This window comes from Balearica regulorum, chromosome 14 (genome assembly GCF_011004875.1).
Source record: "Balearica regulorum gibbericeps isolate bBalReg1 chromosome 14, bBalReg1.pri, whole genome shotgun sequence".
NCBI classification, from domain to species: domain Eukaryota; kingdom Metazoa; phylum Chordata; class Aves; order Gruiformes; family Gruidae; genus Balearica; species Balearica regulorum.
Genome location: NC_046197.1, coordinates 2338066 through 2357358, shown reverse-complemented (window position 1 = coordinate 2357358; position 19293 = coordinate 2338066). Strand labels below are relative to the sequence as shown.

Here is a 19293-nt window from a genome sequence, read left to right as displayed (position 1 = left end):
GTAGGGAGCCAGTGGGATGCGGCTATCCTCAGAGGAGCTCCCCATGCTGCCTGGATGGCTTGTGGCACCCCAAAACCTTGAGCTGCCACTTGGGTGCCGCAACCCCCCCAGGGTCCCCGTGTGAGGAGGTCCGGCTCCCAGCCTGGGGCTGGCCAGGAGCACCCCCGAGCCCCCCAGGCCCAGCTCCCCACAGCGTGGGCTTGTGGCACAGCAGCCCGGCAGGCGCCTGCTGAGTCACTGCTGGCTCCGTCCCCAGCGCAGCGCAGCCGGGAGCACCTCGGGGACATGCACACAGCCCCCACCTGCTGCCGGATTTGCAGTGCCGGGGGGATTTACAGACCCACAGTTGGAGGGGGAATGCAGTTCCCCTTGGGCTGAGCTGGCCCCTCAGTCCCCAGCCAGTCCAGATCCCAGGGAAATGCTGTTTCATCCCTTCTCCTCCGCCGAGGCTCGTACGCAGTATCCCGGGGCCACTGGTGGTTGGTGGGAAAGAGAGGTTGGTGCAGCCCAGGGTCACCGGTGTCCTGCTGAGCCTCCCCAAGGTGCCCAGCCGATGCCTTCGGTGCATCCAGGGTACCGCTACCAGGGGAGAGGAGGAAGGGCAGAGAAGGCACAAGGGGAACACGGGCTGCAGGAGCTTGTGAAGCTCTGGATAAGGTAAAATAATCCAGTGGAAGGATCACCGCAGCTGTCCCTGGGCATGAAGGGAAAGGTCCTTGCGCTACTGCCTCCAGGTTCTGCTGTCCTGGCAGCGGGTGCGACGCAGATTTAAGGCAACGACTCCTATAACCGCTTTAAACCTTTCCTCTCCCTCTTTTCCAGCACTCGTGCTCGGCACAGCTCTTGCTGCTGCTGCATCTTTCACTCCGACACCCAGGTCCTGCCAAAACTGAAACGGTCAGAGCATCAACAGCTGCGACAAGCAGTACGGCAACACTGGAGGCTGCAAGGGTGGCTGTAAAGTACCGCTGCTGGCCCAGCCGTTCACCCGCTTCCCCGGCACCTCCTCTCAGTGCTGCCGGAGACGGGAGGGCCCTGTGCACCCCCTGCTCCATAGGGCCAGCTGCATGGAAAAGCGCGGCCGGGTTGCAGCAAGGACTGCTGGCTCAGCTGGTTTCTTCTAACATCCCCAGGCTGCCGCAAACAGCCTGTCTGGGTGCGCTGCTGAAGCACAGAGGGAACCGGCTGGACAGTCCCGTCTCACCGCCCCGGCTGCAGCCCCAGGCTGCCAGCAACCCGCCGGGCAAGACCCTGCACCTCTGCCTCCGGGTCCTTGAGGCATCGGGATTCCTGCCCAGGAGATCCCTGGGGTCCTCCTACCAACCGAACCACCACCATTCCGTGTGAGGAGGCTGCAGACCCACCTTCCAGCACCCAAAGCACAGCTCAGGGTGCGGGGAGAGCCGCCTGTTACGCACAGGCACGTTACAGAACAACGGGTGGACCCAGGCTGAGCCAGACTTGCTAATTAAACACTGATTTATGTTTAAGCCAGCGTGATACTGCCTGTAGACCTACCATTGCATTTGCTTGGTTTTTATTTGGTTTTTGTGCCGGCTCTGTGCGTGCTTGCCTCTCAACGCTGGCAGGCCTGAAAGGGAGGCAGCGAGGAGGAAGATGATGGCTGCTGGAGGCTGCCGAAGGCAGGACGTGCCTCTCCCACGCTGCAGCAACTTTTCGCAACTCCAGAGGAGCGGGAAGCGCCGGCCCAGCTTGGCAGAGGCTTTCGAAGCTGCCGCTGGGGTTGGAAAGGGAACCAGGCATCCGAAACACGCCGGCAGCTCTCACCAACCTCAGGCGGTTCCCTACCCCAGGGCGGGATGCGCCAGCCCGGGACGGACACAAACAGCGTGGCTGGCCCAAGCCTGCAAACTGACCGACCCCCGAGGCCATGCAAGGCCGTCACGCCGCCGCCTTCCCCTCCGCCGCACCGACCGCCTTGCGCGGCCACGGCGCAGGGGGGTGACGGCCGGGCAGGCGCCCCGGGGCTGCACCGCCGGAGGGGCCCTGGCACCCCCGCTAGGCCAAAATCGCCGTGTCGAGCGCCAGCTGCCGGAGTGGGCGCGGGCTCGGCACAGGGCGCAGCAGCAGGGCGGCAGGGGGCCGGGCGGGCGTTACTGTGGGGCCGGGCCCTGTCCCACCGCTCCGCCCGGGCCGCCCCGCGGCCACCGCCGTCTGCCGGGCGCTCTGCGCAGGCCCCGCCCGCCGTGCGAAACACCCCTCCTCAGACGGGAGGGGAGAGAGCTGCGGCCACCGCCCCCCACACCCCGCCGGTGCCGGTCCTGGCCCTGGTGCCGCCGCTCGCTGTGGGCCGCCTGCACCTCGGCGGGGAGCCGCGCCTGGCGGCAGCCCGAGGCTTCAGCGCCCGCCGCCATCTCCTGCACCCCCGCGGCAAATGGCGGCCGCTGGCGCCGGGCCTTCCCCGTCTCCTCGCAACGTGCGCTCCCGCCTTAAAGGGGCCGCCGAAGGGATCCCCCGGCGGGGCCGCGGCCGCGCAGCCCCCCGCCAGCTCCGGGGAATACCCGCGGCTCTCCCGGGCCGGGGCCGCGGGGACTGCGATTAGCTCAGGGCCCAGCCCGGCGGGTGCTGCCGCGTAGAACAAACTCCCAGACGGCACCATGATCTCGTGTTTCAAAGTCAGGCTTGTTACCACGGTACAGACAGGCACAGACATGTCAAGTCTTCCATTTAAAATAAAAAAATAATAATAAAATATATAAAACCCCATTTGCAAGCCCCTGGTATTCCCCAAGACCCGAGCGCATCCCACCCTGCCCGCCCCAAGCGCACCAGGCCTGCTCCGAGAACAACTTTCTCTCCTTTTAGAGATCCAAGAAATAATTCAAAGTCATTTTTCCCCCCTTACTGAGTAGGATACCAGCGCTTTACACAAAGAAGTACTCGTGTTTATCACCAAGGATGTTTCAGAGCCAAACACCCTCATTCACGGCACACAAAGTCATCCCTAACACTCTTGGCTGCGATGACACAGAACATCTTATTGCTTTTTGAAATATATTTACCTTTCAAGTCTCATCTTCCGCTTCATCCTGGCCTCCTTCCTAGTCGCAGAGAAGACTCTTAAAATTATTGTGCTTCGCACAGGTGGTCTCCCACCTCCGCAGTCTTTGGTTGAAAGGTGCAAGCTATTTTAAGTGCAAAATACTAGGTATGAATTCCCGGTCCGTACAGGTCTGATAAAGTTGCCGCGTTTGATCTCCCTACCCGCATCGCATCGCAGCCACGGAGTCAAACAGGAATGACAGGGAAGATACCAAACCTGGAACAGAGTCCAACCACTTTGAGATATTCCAGATATATTCTACAAACTACTTAAGATATAAAAAGCAACATTAAAGGAACTTTGCTTTTTATACACACTCATATTATGAGCTCAATACTGGGAAATACCAGAATTAAGGCTGCCTGTCCTACTGCCAGCCACATCACCAATCCAGAATAACCAAACCAAACATTTTTGCCCTTACAGACTCTCACACTGAGTGCATTTCACAACCACCCCTTCCAAAAGCCTTTTTCACTCTTCCCGTCCCCCGAGTGGCTGACAGACGCTGCTCAACTTCCCCAAGCACACCTAGAAAGTTGCCCAATGGGGAACAAATGTGAACACAGACCTGCTATTTTAAGGAGTCACTATATTGTTTTTTTAATTTTTTTTTTTAACACACCATTATTTCCCAGCAGCAATATTGCTGTAGTTGCCATGGTCTAATCACATAGAGGACATGTACGTCTCATCTGCAGAAGCATCAAGCCTCAAACCCAAGACAAACCCGCACCCACATCAGGGAGGGAGGGCAGAAGCCTGCACCTGGATTGCTCAGAGATTTCCTTTGTAAGAATAGTTATTCCATGTGTGCTACTCGCTCGCAGCACCCTGGAGAAACTGCCTCAGGAGGTTAACGATGCTCACCCGGAGTAATGCTGTTCCCTGCTCTGACGAGTATAACCCATCCTCAACCTGCCCTTAAATGCCTGGTTTTGTAGAGGATCAAGGAAAAAAACAGGACACTACTACATGGATCTTTTTCTTTGCAATACTAATCTCTACAGTGAAACATTCATAACTGCTCAACAGAGTAAAAATATGCTACATCAAAACTGTACCAGAAAAAGCAGGACCCCTGTAACAGCTGCAGAAGAGTTTGCAGATAAAAATGAGAATTAAACAGCTAGCTTAAAAATATGCCACTGAAAACGTATGAGAAAATAAATACAGCTGTCCTTTCTCTACAGTTTGGCAAACACTGGTGCAATTCAGAGCCTCTCATCTTCTTGTTCCACATTGCAGTTGTCCCACCAAGGAAGAGAAGGGGGAAGTCCCTTTGGCAGTGCAGAGAGCTGGGAGCCTGCTCGAGCGCTTACCTGAAGCAGGTACTTGCCTCTTCTGAATTAAGCACTGTGTATCACACTCCAACAGGAAACAGGTCACCTTCCATCTAAATTCTCATTACAATCCACTGAAGAAGCAAGGACGTCTGCTCAGTATCAGTATGAGAAGGTGAGCGCGCTCAATACCGAGAACTACGCTGTTCGTATGATGAATTGCGGGTCCATATAAAATACAGAAAGCGAAGACATTTGTCTGCTCTCCTGGGAAGTGTATACTGTTCAGATGGCAGACAAACTACCGATGAAGACAGGCTCCAAACTAATAGTGTTTCCCAGGGAATTAATTTACAAAGTGCCACTGGTCCTTGGAACCAAATGTAGTGTACAGTATATATTACATCAAACACTAGCTCTACAGCTTGTGTCGGCCCATCTCTGCACTATAGGCAGAAGGAATCGAATATTCAGACTCTTTACAATAGACTCCTTCCCTTTATATACAAAGGAAAATAAAAACCATAAGTTAAAACAGCAATAAATAAAACTACAGAATGTGTGTGTCCTGGTCAGCCCCCTTTGTGCATTCCAATCAGACTGGAGAGCTTCTCACAGTGTTCAAGTTTCAGAGATTCTGCTTTCTGTTTTAACCGCTCATCTCTGTATAGCTTGGCCAAATTTGACAAATCAGACTCTGAAAGATGAAAAAAAAAAAAAAATATTAGGATGAAGTTGTGAGCCTACTTTAAATAACTGTTTCTCAGTGCTTTGTTATCCTTGTGGTATGGTTTGTTTTTTTTTCAATTCACCCTGTGTCAGTGAAACCGGGCATGTTAACAATTTTCTTTAAAGAGAGGCCCTCAGGTTAAACCAGGCTAGCTACTTAAGAAAACAGTATTTTTGTAATTGCTTGAAAACTCAAACAGTTATAATAACTCACCCTACTAGTGCACCAGTAGGACAATAACGAAACAAAAATAAGATTGATTACAGTCTACAAAGAAAACACAAACTCTAAAAATACAGAGGTCATGGAGGATTTAAGATTATGTTAATGATCTAAAGAATAGGTGGTTGCTTTAAAATAGATGTATATATTTAAAGTACTGGCATCAAGAGAGGCTAGTAGGATACCATTTGATCTGCTATGCAGCACCTGTCTTGGGCGAAACCACTATTTCCATTTGAACTACATCTGATCTCAGCATGCATCGATCCTCGCTGACGTCCCGCCGGGCACAGACTGGCAGAGGGGGGTTACTCTGCACCCACCAGCGGTATTTAAGTGACAAGCCAGAGGGGACGAGAACCTCATGACTACTTTTTCCTATCACTTCCTTCGGGCTGTGTCAGCTGTCTGCAGCCTCGTAAGCTAAGCGTGCCAAGACGTACATCCCTGCCCACGTAACTGAGAAACTAAGTCCTTTGGCAGATCCATCCTGCAAGGGCCCAGAACACCCATCCAAATATATACTTTAAGGTATAGATAATTAGGTTTTTTTGATCTTGCACTTCTCAGAATTCAAACTGTGTCCGGCAAGAGGTTCGCCCAAAAGGCATTATAAATTCCTTTTTTTTTTTTTTTTTTATTGATTACTAGCTGAGGGACTTGTCTGAAAGGCCTCTGCGCCCATTCATTAACAATAACATCTTGAATGTACTTTGCTTATTTTTTCCCCTTCTTCTCAAACTGAAATAACCCCATTGTTTAAATTATTTCCCCCCAGTAATTCAGAGAAGTTTCTTTTGCTGATTAGCTAAGGAAGTCTTAATATAACTTTCTCCCTGAAGAATACTTTAGATCCAGGATTAGATGCACCTAAGAGAATAGCAGTAATTTGTTTCTGAAAAGGTCAAAATTTCCCTAAGCACAGGCTACCTGATGACACTCAATTTTTCAAAGAGCTTTTATCCACCTTACAAGTCCCTCCTTTTACAGAATCATTCAGAATGGAAAGAACTTCAATAGGTCCTTTCATGCCTCATGTCCTCTGTCCCACTGAAATTTAAAGCCATTTGACCCTCCACCTACTTATTGCAAAGCTTTACAAACTGTCAGGCACGAACATTTTATTTTAGATCAGGAATCAATTTTCAGGTATTATAACTAAAATGCCACTCAAGGAGTGGCGGGCACATAGCCGTGACAAGCCTAGACTAGACTGAGGTAATCGTCTCCGAGTCCAGAGTCCCTGGAGTTCTGCAGTGAAAAACCTTAGTTTACACTTACCCAATTGGGCAAAATTATTCCCTGCGAACGCTTGCAGTTTTGACAGCATTCATTCTGTCACGTCTGTTTCTTGCAGTTTTAATCTTTTACACGGAGTCATTCCTTTGAACTTTTTCTCCTAAAGGAAGTCCTAAAATACCGCATTCCAACTACACATCCTTATTCTCTCTGTTTTCAATTGCCTCTTTGTAATTTTCTACAACTCGGAGCTCTTTGCAGTCTTACTTTACAACTGTGCTATCACAGCTGAACAATCTCCAGTAAAAACCAGGGACGTGCTTTTTGAACTTAACTGTATCAAAGCTTTTGGAAGACCAAAAAATGCAGCGTACACAACTTTTACATGCAATTCTGCTGTGAAGGGAGGAACACTCTGTATGCAGCACTATAAAAGTGACAGGCTGAACAAGATACTGATCTATCAGGTACTTTAAAAGTTTTCATTAAGGTAGCTGGACACCAGGTAACACTTTTCAAGTCATAAAATCAAGGACTTTAAAAATCAAACTGTTCCTGTATAACTAGGTCGATTTTGCTGTTGCCAAAGAGAAATGCACCCTCAGCAAAGAAAACAAACCTGCTATTAATAGACATTCAACTGACAAAAAAAAGTTGGTCACATGAAGTTAAACACTTAAACAAGAATTAATGGACCAAAGTTATGAAACAATGGCTGACTAAGAACTGTCTCAACATATCCAGAGAACTTTTCCCCCGCGCTCCATCTTGTATTTGGGGTTTATTTTCACAAGCTTGGCTGTACTCAAGTTAGCACTGTCTCAGCTGCCCTCATTACCTGCTCGCTGGCCTAGATGGTAATCATTCTGAAAATTATTGTTTTTTTTAATTACAGTGGTCTCCTCAGGCTACTGCTACTTGTAGACCTTGTAAATATATTTGCAGATGTGTGACTAATCAAGCCTCCAAGTGTAAAAAGCTCCAGCGGAGCACTGTTTTGCAGGCATTATTTGGCATTCAAAGCTGGACCATCTCCCCCTCTCTGACTACCAGTCTCTCAGACTTTCAAACCCGTTGCCCATTTTGGGGCGCGGCACTCCTTAGCTCAAGGTCTACGTGAAAGAGACAACGTGGCGATTTGCAGTTGCACAAGGTCAATTAAAAGGATTTTTCTGTGAGAAATAAATTCTATCCCTATAGCAAGCCTACGCATGAAGCCTACATTTATGGTTATTAACAGCCACGTTATACTAGAGGCTGCTACTGCCAGCCACGGATATCACAAGTCAAGCACACCAAAAAGGGATTGTTTGGGATTTTTATGGCCTTATATTACGGATCTCTTCTAACTTCAGAACCTCCACCTGTACGTTTCTCTTTAAAAGTAAGATTGGTAACTTTCACATAAAATAATCCAAAACAACCCTTCCCATCAAAAACTTGTAAATAGTTTGGAGTCAGCAACACTACTGTTACCTCTAGCACAGGATTAAATGAGTCTTGTTTAGACAAAGTGTGTGCTTCCACAATGATCCAATTGGTAAAGAAACTGTAAAGAAGTGCAAAGTCAGTTTTTAGTAGTGTGCTGAGGCCTGTTTTACATTTAGAAATTTACAATTTAGAAAGCCCTACTAGTGTGTGAAAGCAGCTTACTATTAAACATTTACACAGAAAAAACAACTTCCAATTTCCTTTATCACAGCAGTAATTTGTGTTTACTCATTTGAAGGTGATGAGTTCTTTAGCTGAAAAAAATTAGTCACAACATCCCAACTTCAGCTAGTCCTGGTAATTTGATTTCTGTTACTTTGTACAGTTACATAAAAAAAAAAAAAAGCAGGGATTTGCTTTATTTTAAATGAACTAGAAGGGTAGTAATTAACAAATAGTACAATATGGGGTTAAAATACATGCCTTTATATGTGCCACTGATTGACTTAAGACTGACATGAGAATAACAATTTTGAATGCTTGCATTTTTGTGTGTGTTCTCCCTTTCTGCATTCAATTCTCGTTTTTAAAAGACAATCTTGACTATGGTGAAAAACATGCTCTCAAACTCATCTAAAGATAGAAAATGCAAATAAGTGTACAAACCAAGCACAGAAGCACACTCTTTGAAAAACGGTACCAGTAACACAGGCCACTACAAGATTACGGAAAGCCCCAGGCTCTCCTGATGAAGTTTTGAAGAAAAAGTTAAATAATCTTGTGGAGCCAGTCGAAGCAAAAATGATTCTGCTCTAGCAAAGGAAATGTGAAATAAGTGATGTTTCAAGATCTTTTCTAGCCCTAACAATCTGTCAGAGCTAGGTAATGTGGTGGATTATACGTTTAAAACATCATCAACAAGAGTTATTCAAGCATAGAAACGGAGTGGAAAAAAACGTCTCAAATAGTGAAGTCTACTTTCCACTTGTCTCTCGGAATCACCTAAATGAATTTTGACAGACCCTCAAGAATAGCAAATTCATTGTAAGGGCAGATGTGCGAAATACCAGTGCAAGGTTTGAGATGTTAGAAGCATCAGAAAATGAGGCTAAAAATGGCAGTGCTTTGTGAAGCATAGCCATCATACAACTACTGATGGGCTGCAGGCACACACTTGCAACAAAAATAACTTACTTTGCTGTTTTTCCTTCCAGCAGCTGGTCTGAATATAGTCTATGTAATCTTTTTCAACGGTTTTCTCTAGCTCTTGAAGTTCTGCTCCTTGATAATTCTTTTCAAAGTTTTTATCAACGTAGTAAGGCACCTGCAAGTTCTCTGTTTCTCTACTAATAACATGGCCTATGGACCTGTGAAAACATCATGGAGAAAACAGATTTTTTAGCAGTTCAAATATAAAGAAATCAAGAGATGTTTCTCCGTATTAGCATTTCCAGAGGAAAATGTTAACTATATTTGTTACTGTTGTAACAACTGTTTACAACAACTGTTGTTGTTGTATTTACAACTTCTTTACAGTTAACTTTGTGCAACACTACAGCTCCCTCAACCATCCAGTAAGAAAATCACAAGCCTCAGGCACAGCAAGCTGTGCACAACAAACAGAATTCACCCCCTACGCTAAAAACCACAGGAAAATATCTAATATTTGGAGATATCCACAAAGAACTGACTCAGAGCTGACACTGTTCCTTCCAAATTCTGTGTTTGTTCTCAACAGCTCAGTCAAGACACTTCCAAAACATAAGAGCAAATTTTATCTGTGAACAGAAGCTCCACACACTTCCTTCTGTTTGCTGTAATTTCTGGCAAGCTACGTCCAGAAATCCATGGGAATTGACGACAAATACAGAGATTACAGGAAAGGCATACGGCCCTAGCATCACTTAGGGCATAATGCAATTGGGTCGGGACTTTTCTGGTTTCTGGATCCTCTAGTAAAAATAACAATTATGAGGGGAGATTGTAATTACACTTTCTTTTAGGGTTTTATAATCATCAGTAAGCAAAGCAGGGCAAGGAATATCCCAAAGCATATCCTGGAGGTAGAATTAGCCACTCTGACACAGCCACTGGATTAAACTATACTCTTATACTGAATTTCCTTATTTGAGCAAAGATACCCAGGCATTTTTTCAAATCAGTGCCCAGAGAAAAAGAGGCAGGCAGCCAAAACACAAAGGTTACATTCTACTCAATGGAATCCGGTTTGCCTCTTCTATTTCCTGGACTCCTCTTTTCCTTCTATGTCACAGAGATATATGCTTTCTTTATACAAACAAGTGCCTTTAGGGCTCTTAGTGTTTTGGGTTTTTTTAAGGATACGATTTAGAGAACCAGCACAATAGTCAGGCCTAAGCCTGGTATACAATCTCAAATCAACAAGAGAAGGGGAGGAAGTGAAGAAAAGCAGGAGAGATTAGCTGCTCTGGGGGTAGTGTGGGAGGTTTCACTTGGGACTGGCAGATAGCAAAAACACATTCTGAACAAAAACCCCACCAAAAAAACAATCAACTGAGACAAAAAAAACCAACCACTCGTTTGTTCTTCTACTAGGTCTACACACTGACACCTTGTGGTAAAAAAAGATAAAGGGTGTGGGCAGAGAGGAAATGGGCCTAAGCATAAGTAGTTTTACTCCTAGAACGGGGCAAGGGGAGTGTTTGGACCATGTTTGAACCCTGCCGAGTCCCACTCCGATCTCCCTAAGAGCCAGTGAAGGTGACTGGACTGGTCTGCTCTTTCCCACTAGAGAGCTTCCCTCCTCCCAACGCTGGATGTTGAGAGCAGCAAGTGGGTTTTCCTCTGCCCCACAAACTCAGATCACAGCAGGTCTGGCACTGTTCCTTCTGTTTCCAGAGCTGCCCAGTTCAGTTTGCCCTTTGCAACCCTGGGTTCCTACTTCTTTACAGATGTTAAACCAGGGCATTTCAAGGCTTTAATGATTTGCAGAGCTTGACAATTCTTCTAATGGAATTCATGCTCCAGAGCAGATTTGGACAGCAGGCTTCGGTTCTTAATTGCTTTCCATGGGAATCTGGGTGGTGGTACAGAGATCCCTGGGGCTGGGCAGACCAGAGGCACCGTGGGTGAGCTATACCCACGTTCCTGCTACTGTATCACTGTGCAAAAACGTTTCACACCAGTTGAGAGAGGTTTCTGGCTCAGCGCCTCTATTTGTTCAGCACACAGTACAATAAGGCACGCCATAGTTACTTTATCGCGAAATGCTTAGGAGAACCCGTCAATAGAGACTGTTGGTATTTCCTTATTTACAAAATGATAACACTTTCTAGAAAGAACAGAACACTAACATGCATTTTGCTATCAAGTCCAACTTCTGTCTACCTCCTTATCGCAAACACTGAAGACCAGAAAAATGTAATTTAAATAACTTACGATTTGTAGAATAGGCTGTAGGGTGGGTTTGTGGCCATCAGTTGAGTTATAACTGACACTATTATTATTATGAAAACTGGCATCAACTGAATAAATGCAGAATATGAATTCTGAAAAGAAAAAACAATGATCAGTTTTCAAGAAAAGATATAGATGGAAAAGGATGCATCTGTTCACAGAAACCAGGCTTTCTATCATAGAGCAACAATGTATTAAATGTAAACTAAAAAGGAAAAAAAAAAGGAAGTACTTTCGAATTTTGAGCGGGATGCCATTTTAATTTCAAAATAACCTTTATTAATAATCTCAAACTGCTCTTTAAAGCTCTTTTCTTTCAATTCAATTTCAACTGCCAGGACATTTCTTTCATCTACAGCTTCCTTCACAAGGTGATAGATGCCCACAGCATCATACCTATCAGTGACAATCCAAACTGAAGGAACACACTGCAATTCCCATTTGTGCCTACAGTTTTTCTGTGCATCTTCTGAAGTCTGCTACAAGCATTCTAAAAACCTCAATCTCTGTTCAAACATGGGGTAAAAAGGCTGCGAAGTAAAGGGTTAAGAGACCATATGTAGTGTAACTTGGGATGCAAGCACTTGGGTTTTTTTGTTTGAATTAACTCAGTACAACAGAAGAGCAGAAAAAAAAATCAAAGGGCCAAAGAGTTTCAGTTGGTAGAAAAGTATCCCAGACCCATCCTGTCCCAGGCTGGACAAGGCCTGTGCAGCAGTTATGCAGAAACTGTGTGCTAATTTACAGAAGGATTAAGTACACCATTTAATACAAGCCAGTACCTCCATATCCGTTATCAGTCCATATTTGGACTAATTGTTGTTGGATTACCAAACCACTAGAGCTTGCAAAAGTAAGCACCAACAAAACACTCGGTGACAGAAACTCCAGGGCCTGTAATCCTATCAACTCTATGTATTTTTAAAGTAACGATTAATAAAAAACAATCTAGTTACTTTTTAAAACCTCCATTTTGGCTGCAGCATTGGAGGATAAACACTGAGCATTCAAGCATGGGAAAGTTCGTCCTGGCTTCAGATGTGTAAGTGGACCCCTCACTCTGGTGAAATATTTACTCCTCCTGGGTACCTGTGGCCTGTTTTCTTCCTCCTCTTGCTCTTGCGTCCATGCTCTTTCATTTCGGTGCCTTCGTGGGTAATAGTGCGCATCTCTGGCTACGTTTGAGAACATATGGATATTTCCTGTTAAGAGAAACCAAGAGAGAGTCATGATTTTCATCCAGTTGCTGGTACTCACCTGTATTTCTCAGAGTTTCTCATTGATTATCCAGGCTTATACTATGCATCCTGAATTACAGTTGTGAGACTCAGATTAAAAAGTGCAAACATACCTCAGATTTAATGTCAAAATAATATGTCGTTCCAAAAAGTGTACCAGAGAAATTCTAAAGTTTGCCCCAAGTCCATCTTAATTTAAATCAAACTGCAGAGACATGCTATAGTTTTTTTATTATTGCATCTCATATTTTAGTATTGTTTTTGTCACATTCACTTGCAAAGCTGTAGCTTGTGTTGCATCCCCAGGCTCTAAGCAGGAGAATTAATTTGCTTCAACAGACTCAGGCCATGAATTATAGCTTCCCATAATTACCGAATGTCATCTTTTACAGTCATTTCTAGTTCCTCTTCCTTCAAGCTATGAATAGTTTCACTTAATGATTTTATAATAAGGAAAGAGATTTTTAAAATAGCTTTTTGAGTAAAAAAAAAAAAGAAAAAAAAGAATACAATTCAGGATTTCCTTTCTTGCACGCTGAATGTAGTTGATTTATTTTAAAAAAATTCTAAAATGAGAAAAGAATTGCATATGCTGTTTCAAGCTGAAGCTTGAACTCTGATTTTATCACCATATGAATGTCTTAATAATAGCTGCGCTCTCCTCTGTCGAAATTCAGAATGTCTTTGTATTAGAGAATTGAAATTTATGGCCTTATGACAACAGAAATGCAAATCTATTTTTAAGCCCTGGGAAAGATGTCACATTATTTTATACTCTTATACTGTCCTTTCTCTGAATTTCCCAAAGAATTCTGCAAGGAACCTGGGTGGCAGGGACCTCTGCTATTGTGTCAAAACATCCGTTTCATTGCTTGTTCAAAGATTTTTCCAAGGATCTAGGCACGTTTGCAGCCACAGCTCCAACAGAGAGCCAAACAAGGCTGGCTTGAAGAAGGGAAGTTTCTTTTTTGAAAAAGAAAGTTTGTTTCTATCATTCAACATTGTTCAGATAATATTTTATCAAGCTGTGAAAAAACAGAAGCAAGTGTGGGAAGAGAAGAATGGCTTTTGCAGGGTGCCTAGAGAAAAGTTTTCCCAAATTCTAAGTTCCTCAAAGGATTTCTGCCAGCAGTTTCTTTCCCTCCATGTGCACTTATTTTTTATGAGAAGGAAGTCCAACTTGTAGCCTCTACCCGTTATAACTGCAACACCATGCCACATGGAGACTCTCCTTCTAGACCTACAACATTTAACATTTTAACTTTAAATATTTTTCAACTGAATAGCCACAGGGCAAAAATGTACAATAAAAACAAAGCCATAAACTTGCCCATAAAAGCTACACAAATGATTTTACCCTAACACCAAAATTTCTTGTTCAGATTTCCAGAAAGCCTGGTGATAGTAAGGTGTCACAAAATAAAATCCAGCACAACACTGCAGCTTAGCACCAACTTCAGCTCATGCGCACAAGTCCTACTTAACATTATAATAGTTTAAAAAATGTTCTCTTTATATCAACTATTGGGATAGCCTCTTATTAGCAATTCTCTCGCTAAATAGAAACTGTGTGGACTTTGCCTATTTGGAAAACTACTGAATGGATGATTTTTCATAATTTAAAACTCACTTTTAGATTAGGAGAATGCATACATAAATTCAGCCCTAAACATATTTTTGGCAAGGAAACTATTGTTTACTACCGACACCTATTACTATGAAATTATCTTTTCATTTTCTTATTCTTTGCCACTTTGATAAAAATTCCCATTCACTTCTTCATGCCGCTCTACCTGTTAAACCTGCCATGCCCACTACCCAAATTCCTCCCACAGCTCCACAATTTCTTGTCCTCAACTCTAAGCATCCCTGTCACCCACAGCTACACAGCAGTCATGTTCCATGAGGGCTACGTTTCACCGGTGGCTGAGGCGAAAGGCACCTGCAGGTGCCATTTCATGCAAAGTCAGAAATGGAAAACTTGCAAACTCAGTGTGGAATTATGCCACTCTGAGTTCAGCTCGCTTTGCACACCTACCGATCAAATTTTGAAAGCAATCTGAGGTCTGCTTAGCTGCAAGATGCTACCACATAGACTAAGGTTATGGGGAACTTGTAAGTCATTACCTCTGTGGCTGTAGTAATGGGTGTGTATGTTGCTTTATACCATGCCTTGGAGGTGAGAAAGTTTACAAGAGTGCTAAAGTAATTCGTTAGATACTGCCAGGAAGACCCCTGAGCTCACCGTATCTTTCAGATTTACTTTTAATCCAAACCTGAGTTCCATTAATCTTGCAGTATCTATTTTTATAACAAATCCAAAAGCCAAGGCTGGACTGAGATGTGCACGGAGCTGCTATAGGTGCAGACTGAACACTCAGTAACAGCCAGCCTCTCCTGGCAGGCGTCGCTTTCTAAGCTACGAAGTTTTAATTTCTTTACGGTACTCAAGCTGCTGCAAGCCAAATGAACTCCCATTTTCCTAGTTGTATCGGCACCGGAACCACAATCCCAGGAGCCGCTGCCATGCTGTACTGGAACACAGTAAGGTGTGTCAAGTACATCACCATCAGCAAAGATACCTCTGATCCCTTTGCATTCGCACCTTATTTCACCTCCCACACCATTGCTGGCTCCAGACAATGGTGGGAATAAAAGAAACAACTAAAAGAAGGGTCTTCAGCTACAGCTGGTATTAAAGTGTTGCCTACCCAAGAATCAAACAGCCTAACTCCTTGCCAGACTAAAATGTTCTTACCCCTAACTAGCACTGTCAAAAATTTTCAAGAGAAGCTGGGAGGTTAGGAACTTGCCCCAGCAGCAACAGCCTTTACCCCACTGACAGTGCACTCTCCTAGGAGCACTCCTGGAAAGCAAGGCTGAGCTTTCCACTTGTTTAGGGAACAGAGTTGCTAAAATCAGAAGTTTAATCTGTGTATTAAGGGAACTGTTCCGGGCATAAAAAGCTGGGAAGGGAGAAAAGAGTAAATCCAAAAAGGTTTTTGCTCTTTTCGTATGTACACTCAACTCCCTGAGCAGTATCAAGAGAAGTTGAACTTCCTTTATGGTCTAGCATCAGTTCGTTGCATTTCAAAAACACTGCAGACAGATACTAACCTGTAGGAAAGTGCCCACCAAAAAACACATTGAATATTTCTTCTGGTGTAATGTCTGCTTCAAATTCTGTGTAGTAATTATAGTGCCTGGCCTGGCCAGTGCTGACATGCTCTTGGTCACTTCCGAATTCATCATATTGTAATCGTTTCTCAGGGTTGCTCAGAACTGCAAAAGCATTGCCTATTGCTGGAGAGTGAATTAAAAGAAGAGTTACATGGGCGTATCATGCAGCATTTCCAGATCGCAGGCTTTTATAAGCAGAGTAGCAAAAAAGCCCAAACAGACACAGAAAATTTGTGTTTGAACAAAGATCGAATTACTTTTGAAAGAACTGCCTTTGTAAAAGAAGTGTTACAACACTGTCATTACCTGTGATGGAACCTGTTTCCTGCTATCACGGATACCAGGAGAAAGACAAAAAGCGTTAAAAGTATACGGAGAGGGTTGAAATATTTGTAAAACTGAGGTGAGAGATTCCACTTCAGTCACGAGATCGAGAACTCAACATTTTATCAGATCAAATGAAGCACTGATATAGAAGCCCACCTTCATATACAGTCAATACAAAGTTAACAACTACAGAGATCAAGTAAAACGCAGACCCGTATTCCAAGTTTTTCTGTCAGCAGAGATGCTTGTGAAGCTGTACGGCATATCAATTTCACACTTTACGTCAAACCACCCAGAAGTGTTTGTTTGGTTCATCTTCTTCCTTATGTTTGACAGAACATGGCTGTAAAAAAGTTCATAGAAAAATACAACCCTAACACAAAAAAAATAAAGAAAAAGCCCTGAAAACCTCCTTATTCTAATAGACTATGAATGTTGTACTTCCCTTGCGCTGCCTTACAGTGCTGTTGTAGACAGCTGCAACACAGCACGGAAAAGGCGAGTTTAGATGCTAACATTATTGATACAGGTTTAGATTGCAGCATTACTGAAACATCCAGATACAGAATACTGGACTCAAATTCCATATGCCTGTATATAGATACATGTAAAATTTTATTTATGACACAGAGCAGTTACTGGTTACACAACACCATGCGCCTTGCTGCATGGCCAGTATCATCTCCAAGCATCGCTCTGAACCTTTGGCAGTATCTAGGAATGAGATTTGGGATCCGTTTCCCTTTGCTTTTAATTGAAATCTGTATTTTGAAGATTAAATGGCAAATCTTGGCGAGCAGCAGCGGGATTTTGCGGAGATGCGTGTATTTGCCTATAGGCACAGAGAAGCCGTATGGGCCCGTATGATGCCTTTATATAAGGTGCAGAACTGTAAGTCTGAGGCAGCCTGTCCTCATTTTCATCTTCCTTTACGACTTGCAGCACCGGGCCAGCCCCCACCTCACCTTTAAAGGCTTCCGTTGCTCCGGGAGCGCGGTTCTTGTCAGGGTGAAATTTCAGGGCCAGTTTGCGGTAAGCTTTCTTCAGGTCCTCCTCGCTGGCGTCCCTCTCCACCCCCAGAATTTCATAGTAGTTCCGACACCGCTTTATTCTGGAAGCGCACACAAGGTTACCCTCACCGGCCCCCCCCCCCCCCCATCGCCCCCCGCCGCCTCTCACCGAGCCGCGGCCCCCGCCGCTCCCTCAGCCAACTCCTCTCCTCAGGCAGCTCCTCTCCCCCGGCCCCCGCCCGCCGTCACCCCCCGCGCCGTCGCTCACCGCCGCACACCGTCCAGCTGCTCCGCCGTGTAGGTCATGGCGGCCGCGGCGGGCCCCCGGGCAGCCCGCCCGCCCCTCACAGCCCACCGCCCCGGCCCGCCCGCGCCGCCATGTTGTGCGCGGAGGCGACGGCTGCGCGGGGGCTTCTGGGTACGGGAGTCCCCAGCCCCCCGCCCCGCCGGCGGCGCGCGGACTACAGTACCCAGCGGGCACCGCGCGGGGGCGGGGCCTAAAGGGGCTGTGCGGATGACGTATGGCGAGGTTTGGGAACGTCATAGGCAGCTTACGGAGAGGAGCCGGTGGCCGTGCAGGCAGGAGAAGCGGTGCGGCTTCGAGCTCAGGGCTGCGGTGGGGGTTTGTGTGGGCTGAGCCTCAGCCGCTCGCCTCCCTACCGCAGCGTGTCCCTGGTGTGAGGTCAGCGCTGTGAGTCGGGTGGTAGCTTCAGGGAATGGCGTCACGATCTCGGAGCTCAAGGCGCCTTCCTGGCAGCACCGCTGCCTTGGCAGGGCTGCGGGAGATGGTCTTGAGCCGTTGTGTTGAGGCTGGAAGGAGCCTGGAGAAGTGCCCGCCATGTCCTCTGGCCGGGCTTTGGTTGGAAACCCCTCGAGGGCTCGTCCTGCAGCTCCATCCCGCTGCGTTCGTGCATTGCTGCTGCCGCTGCTGGTTTCTCCTCATCCCATGTGCCAATTAAAGTGAAGCTAACGAGCTGTAGGAGCGGAGTCATGGTGTGAGGGAGTTGGTGTCTTCCCCCGCTGGTGTGCTTTGCAGGAGCACAGCAGCTTGGAGAAGGTCTCTCCTTTCACGTGAGCAGCAGCAAATGGAAGTTTGGGGTTACGTCACTTCTATCGCTTATTTTTTTATTCTTTCTTTTGAACAAGGTCAAAGTTGGAATTTTGCTTTTGGATGTGGATCAGTTTTAGGGCGGAGCAGGTTCAGGTTATTTGTCAAGAGTCTTAAGAGTCAGTGGGAAGGAGGAGCACAAAGGAAGGAAAATAAAGCATGGGACTGTCTTTCAGAGGTGGTTGTGGAGGGGAGGTTAGTTAAAGCTTGACAATTACTGGAGTGTCTGACATCACAGGTGCTTACCAGCTGCCTTTGTGGTGTCTTCCTGGGACTAAAACCTACTTGTGAGGCACCACGCACTGAGTCACAGGTCTCTGAGGTCTGGAGCTGTCTGGATCCACGTGCGTAGGAATCACCGGGGATCCTGTGCTTAAGCAAACTCACCCGTCTGGTGGAGGCTGGGTGATTGGTGTGATGTCCTTTTACTTTTCAGGAGTTTTACCAGAAAAGCTTCATTTAATAAAAAAAATACCTTATCAAACTACCTGGTGTGCATGTTAAAGACAGAAAGTATGTTGGATGTTAGCGGAGTTGTGAAAACGTTGCATTTATTTTGCTGAACCCTTCATTGCCAGCTGCAAAGCACAGCTACCTCTTGCACTGCATGTTCCAGTAAACACCTCTTATCCATCCTAAAAAATTAAATCAAGCTAAATTACTATGTTTCATCAAACTGTGTAAGGAAACGGGTGCAGAGATACCTATTTTGAGCGCTTGGCTAGATCTTTTTTCCCTTAACTTCAGGGGTCAATGGATGTTGATGCTCATGTTAGGAGAAGGCAGTATCTCAGTGTACCACCGCCAGGTAGATGGCGGTTCTCTGGAGGCCTCTGTTGACTCGAGCTGGTGAAGCTTGCAAGCAGGAGCCATGGTGAAGATGGGCAGAGGCAAAGACAGCTGCAGAGTTAGTGCTTTAGCGTGTTATGCTGCTGAATAAAGCAGCTGAGACCTCCAGAAATACCCAACAGCACATCGTTTCTCTTGCAGTTGCGTGGAGGCTGATGTCTCCATCATCTTTGTAAG

General features: G+C 45.8%; 1 protein-coding gene across 1 annotated transcript; it reads right to left on the bottom strand.

Annotated features, from left to right (window-relative positions):
• Window positions 1-3639: 3639 nt before the first annotated feature.
• On the bottom strand, window positions 3640-17563 carry DNAJC18 (DnaJ heat shock protein family (Hsp40) member C18). The gene is made up of 7 exons (XM_075766213.1): window positions 17428-17563; window positions 17115-17260; window positions 15760-15945; window positions 12494-12606; window positions 11387-11496; window positions 9164-9336; window positions 3640-5044 (listed from the first exon to the last, which is right to left on the bottom strand). Exons 1-7 carry the CDS (start codon window positions 17463-17465, stop codon window positions 4920-4922), a joined length of 891 nt encoding a protein of 296 aa, XP_075622328.1. The 5' UTR covers window positions 17466-17563; the 3' UTR covers window positions 3640-4919.
• Between the last annotated feature and the right edge of the window lie 1730 nt (window positions 17564-19293).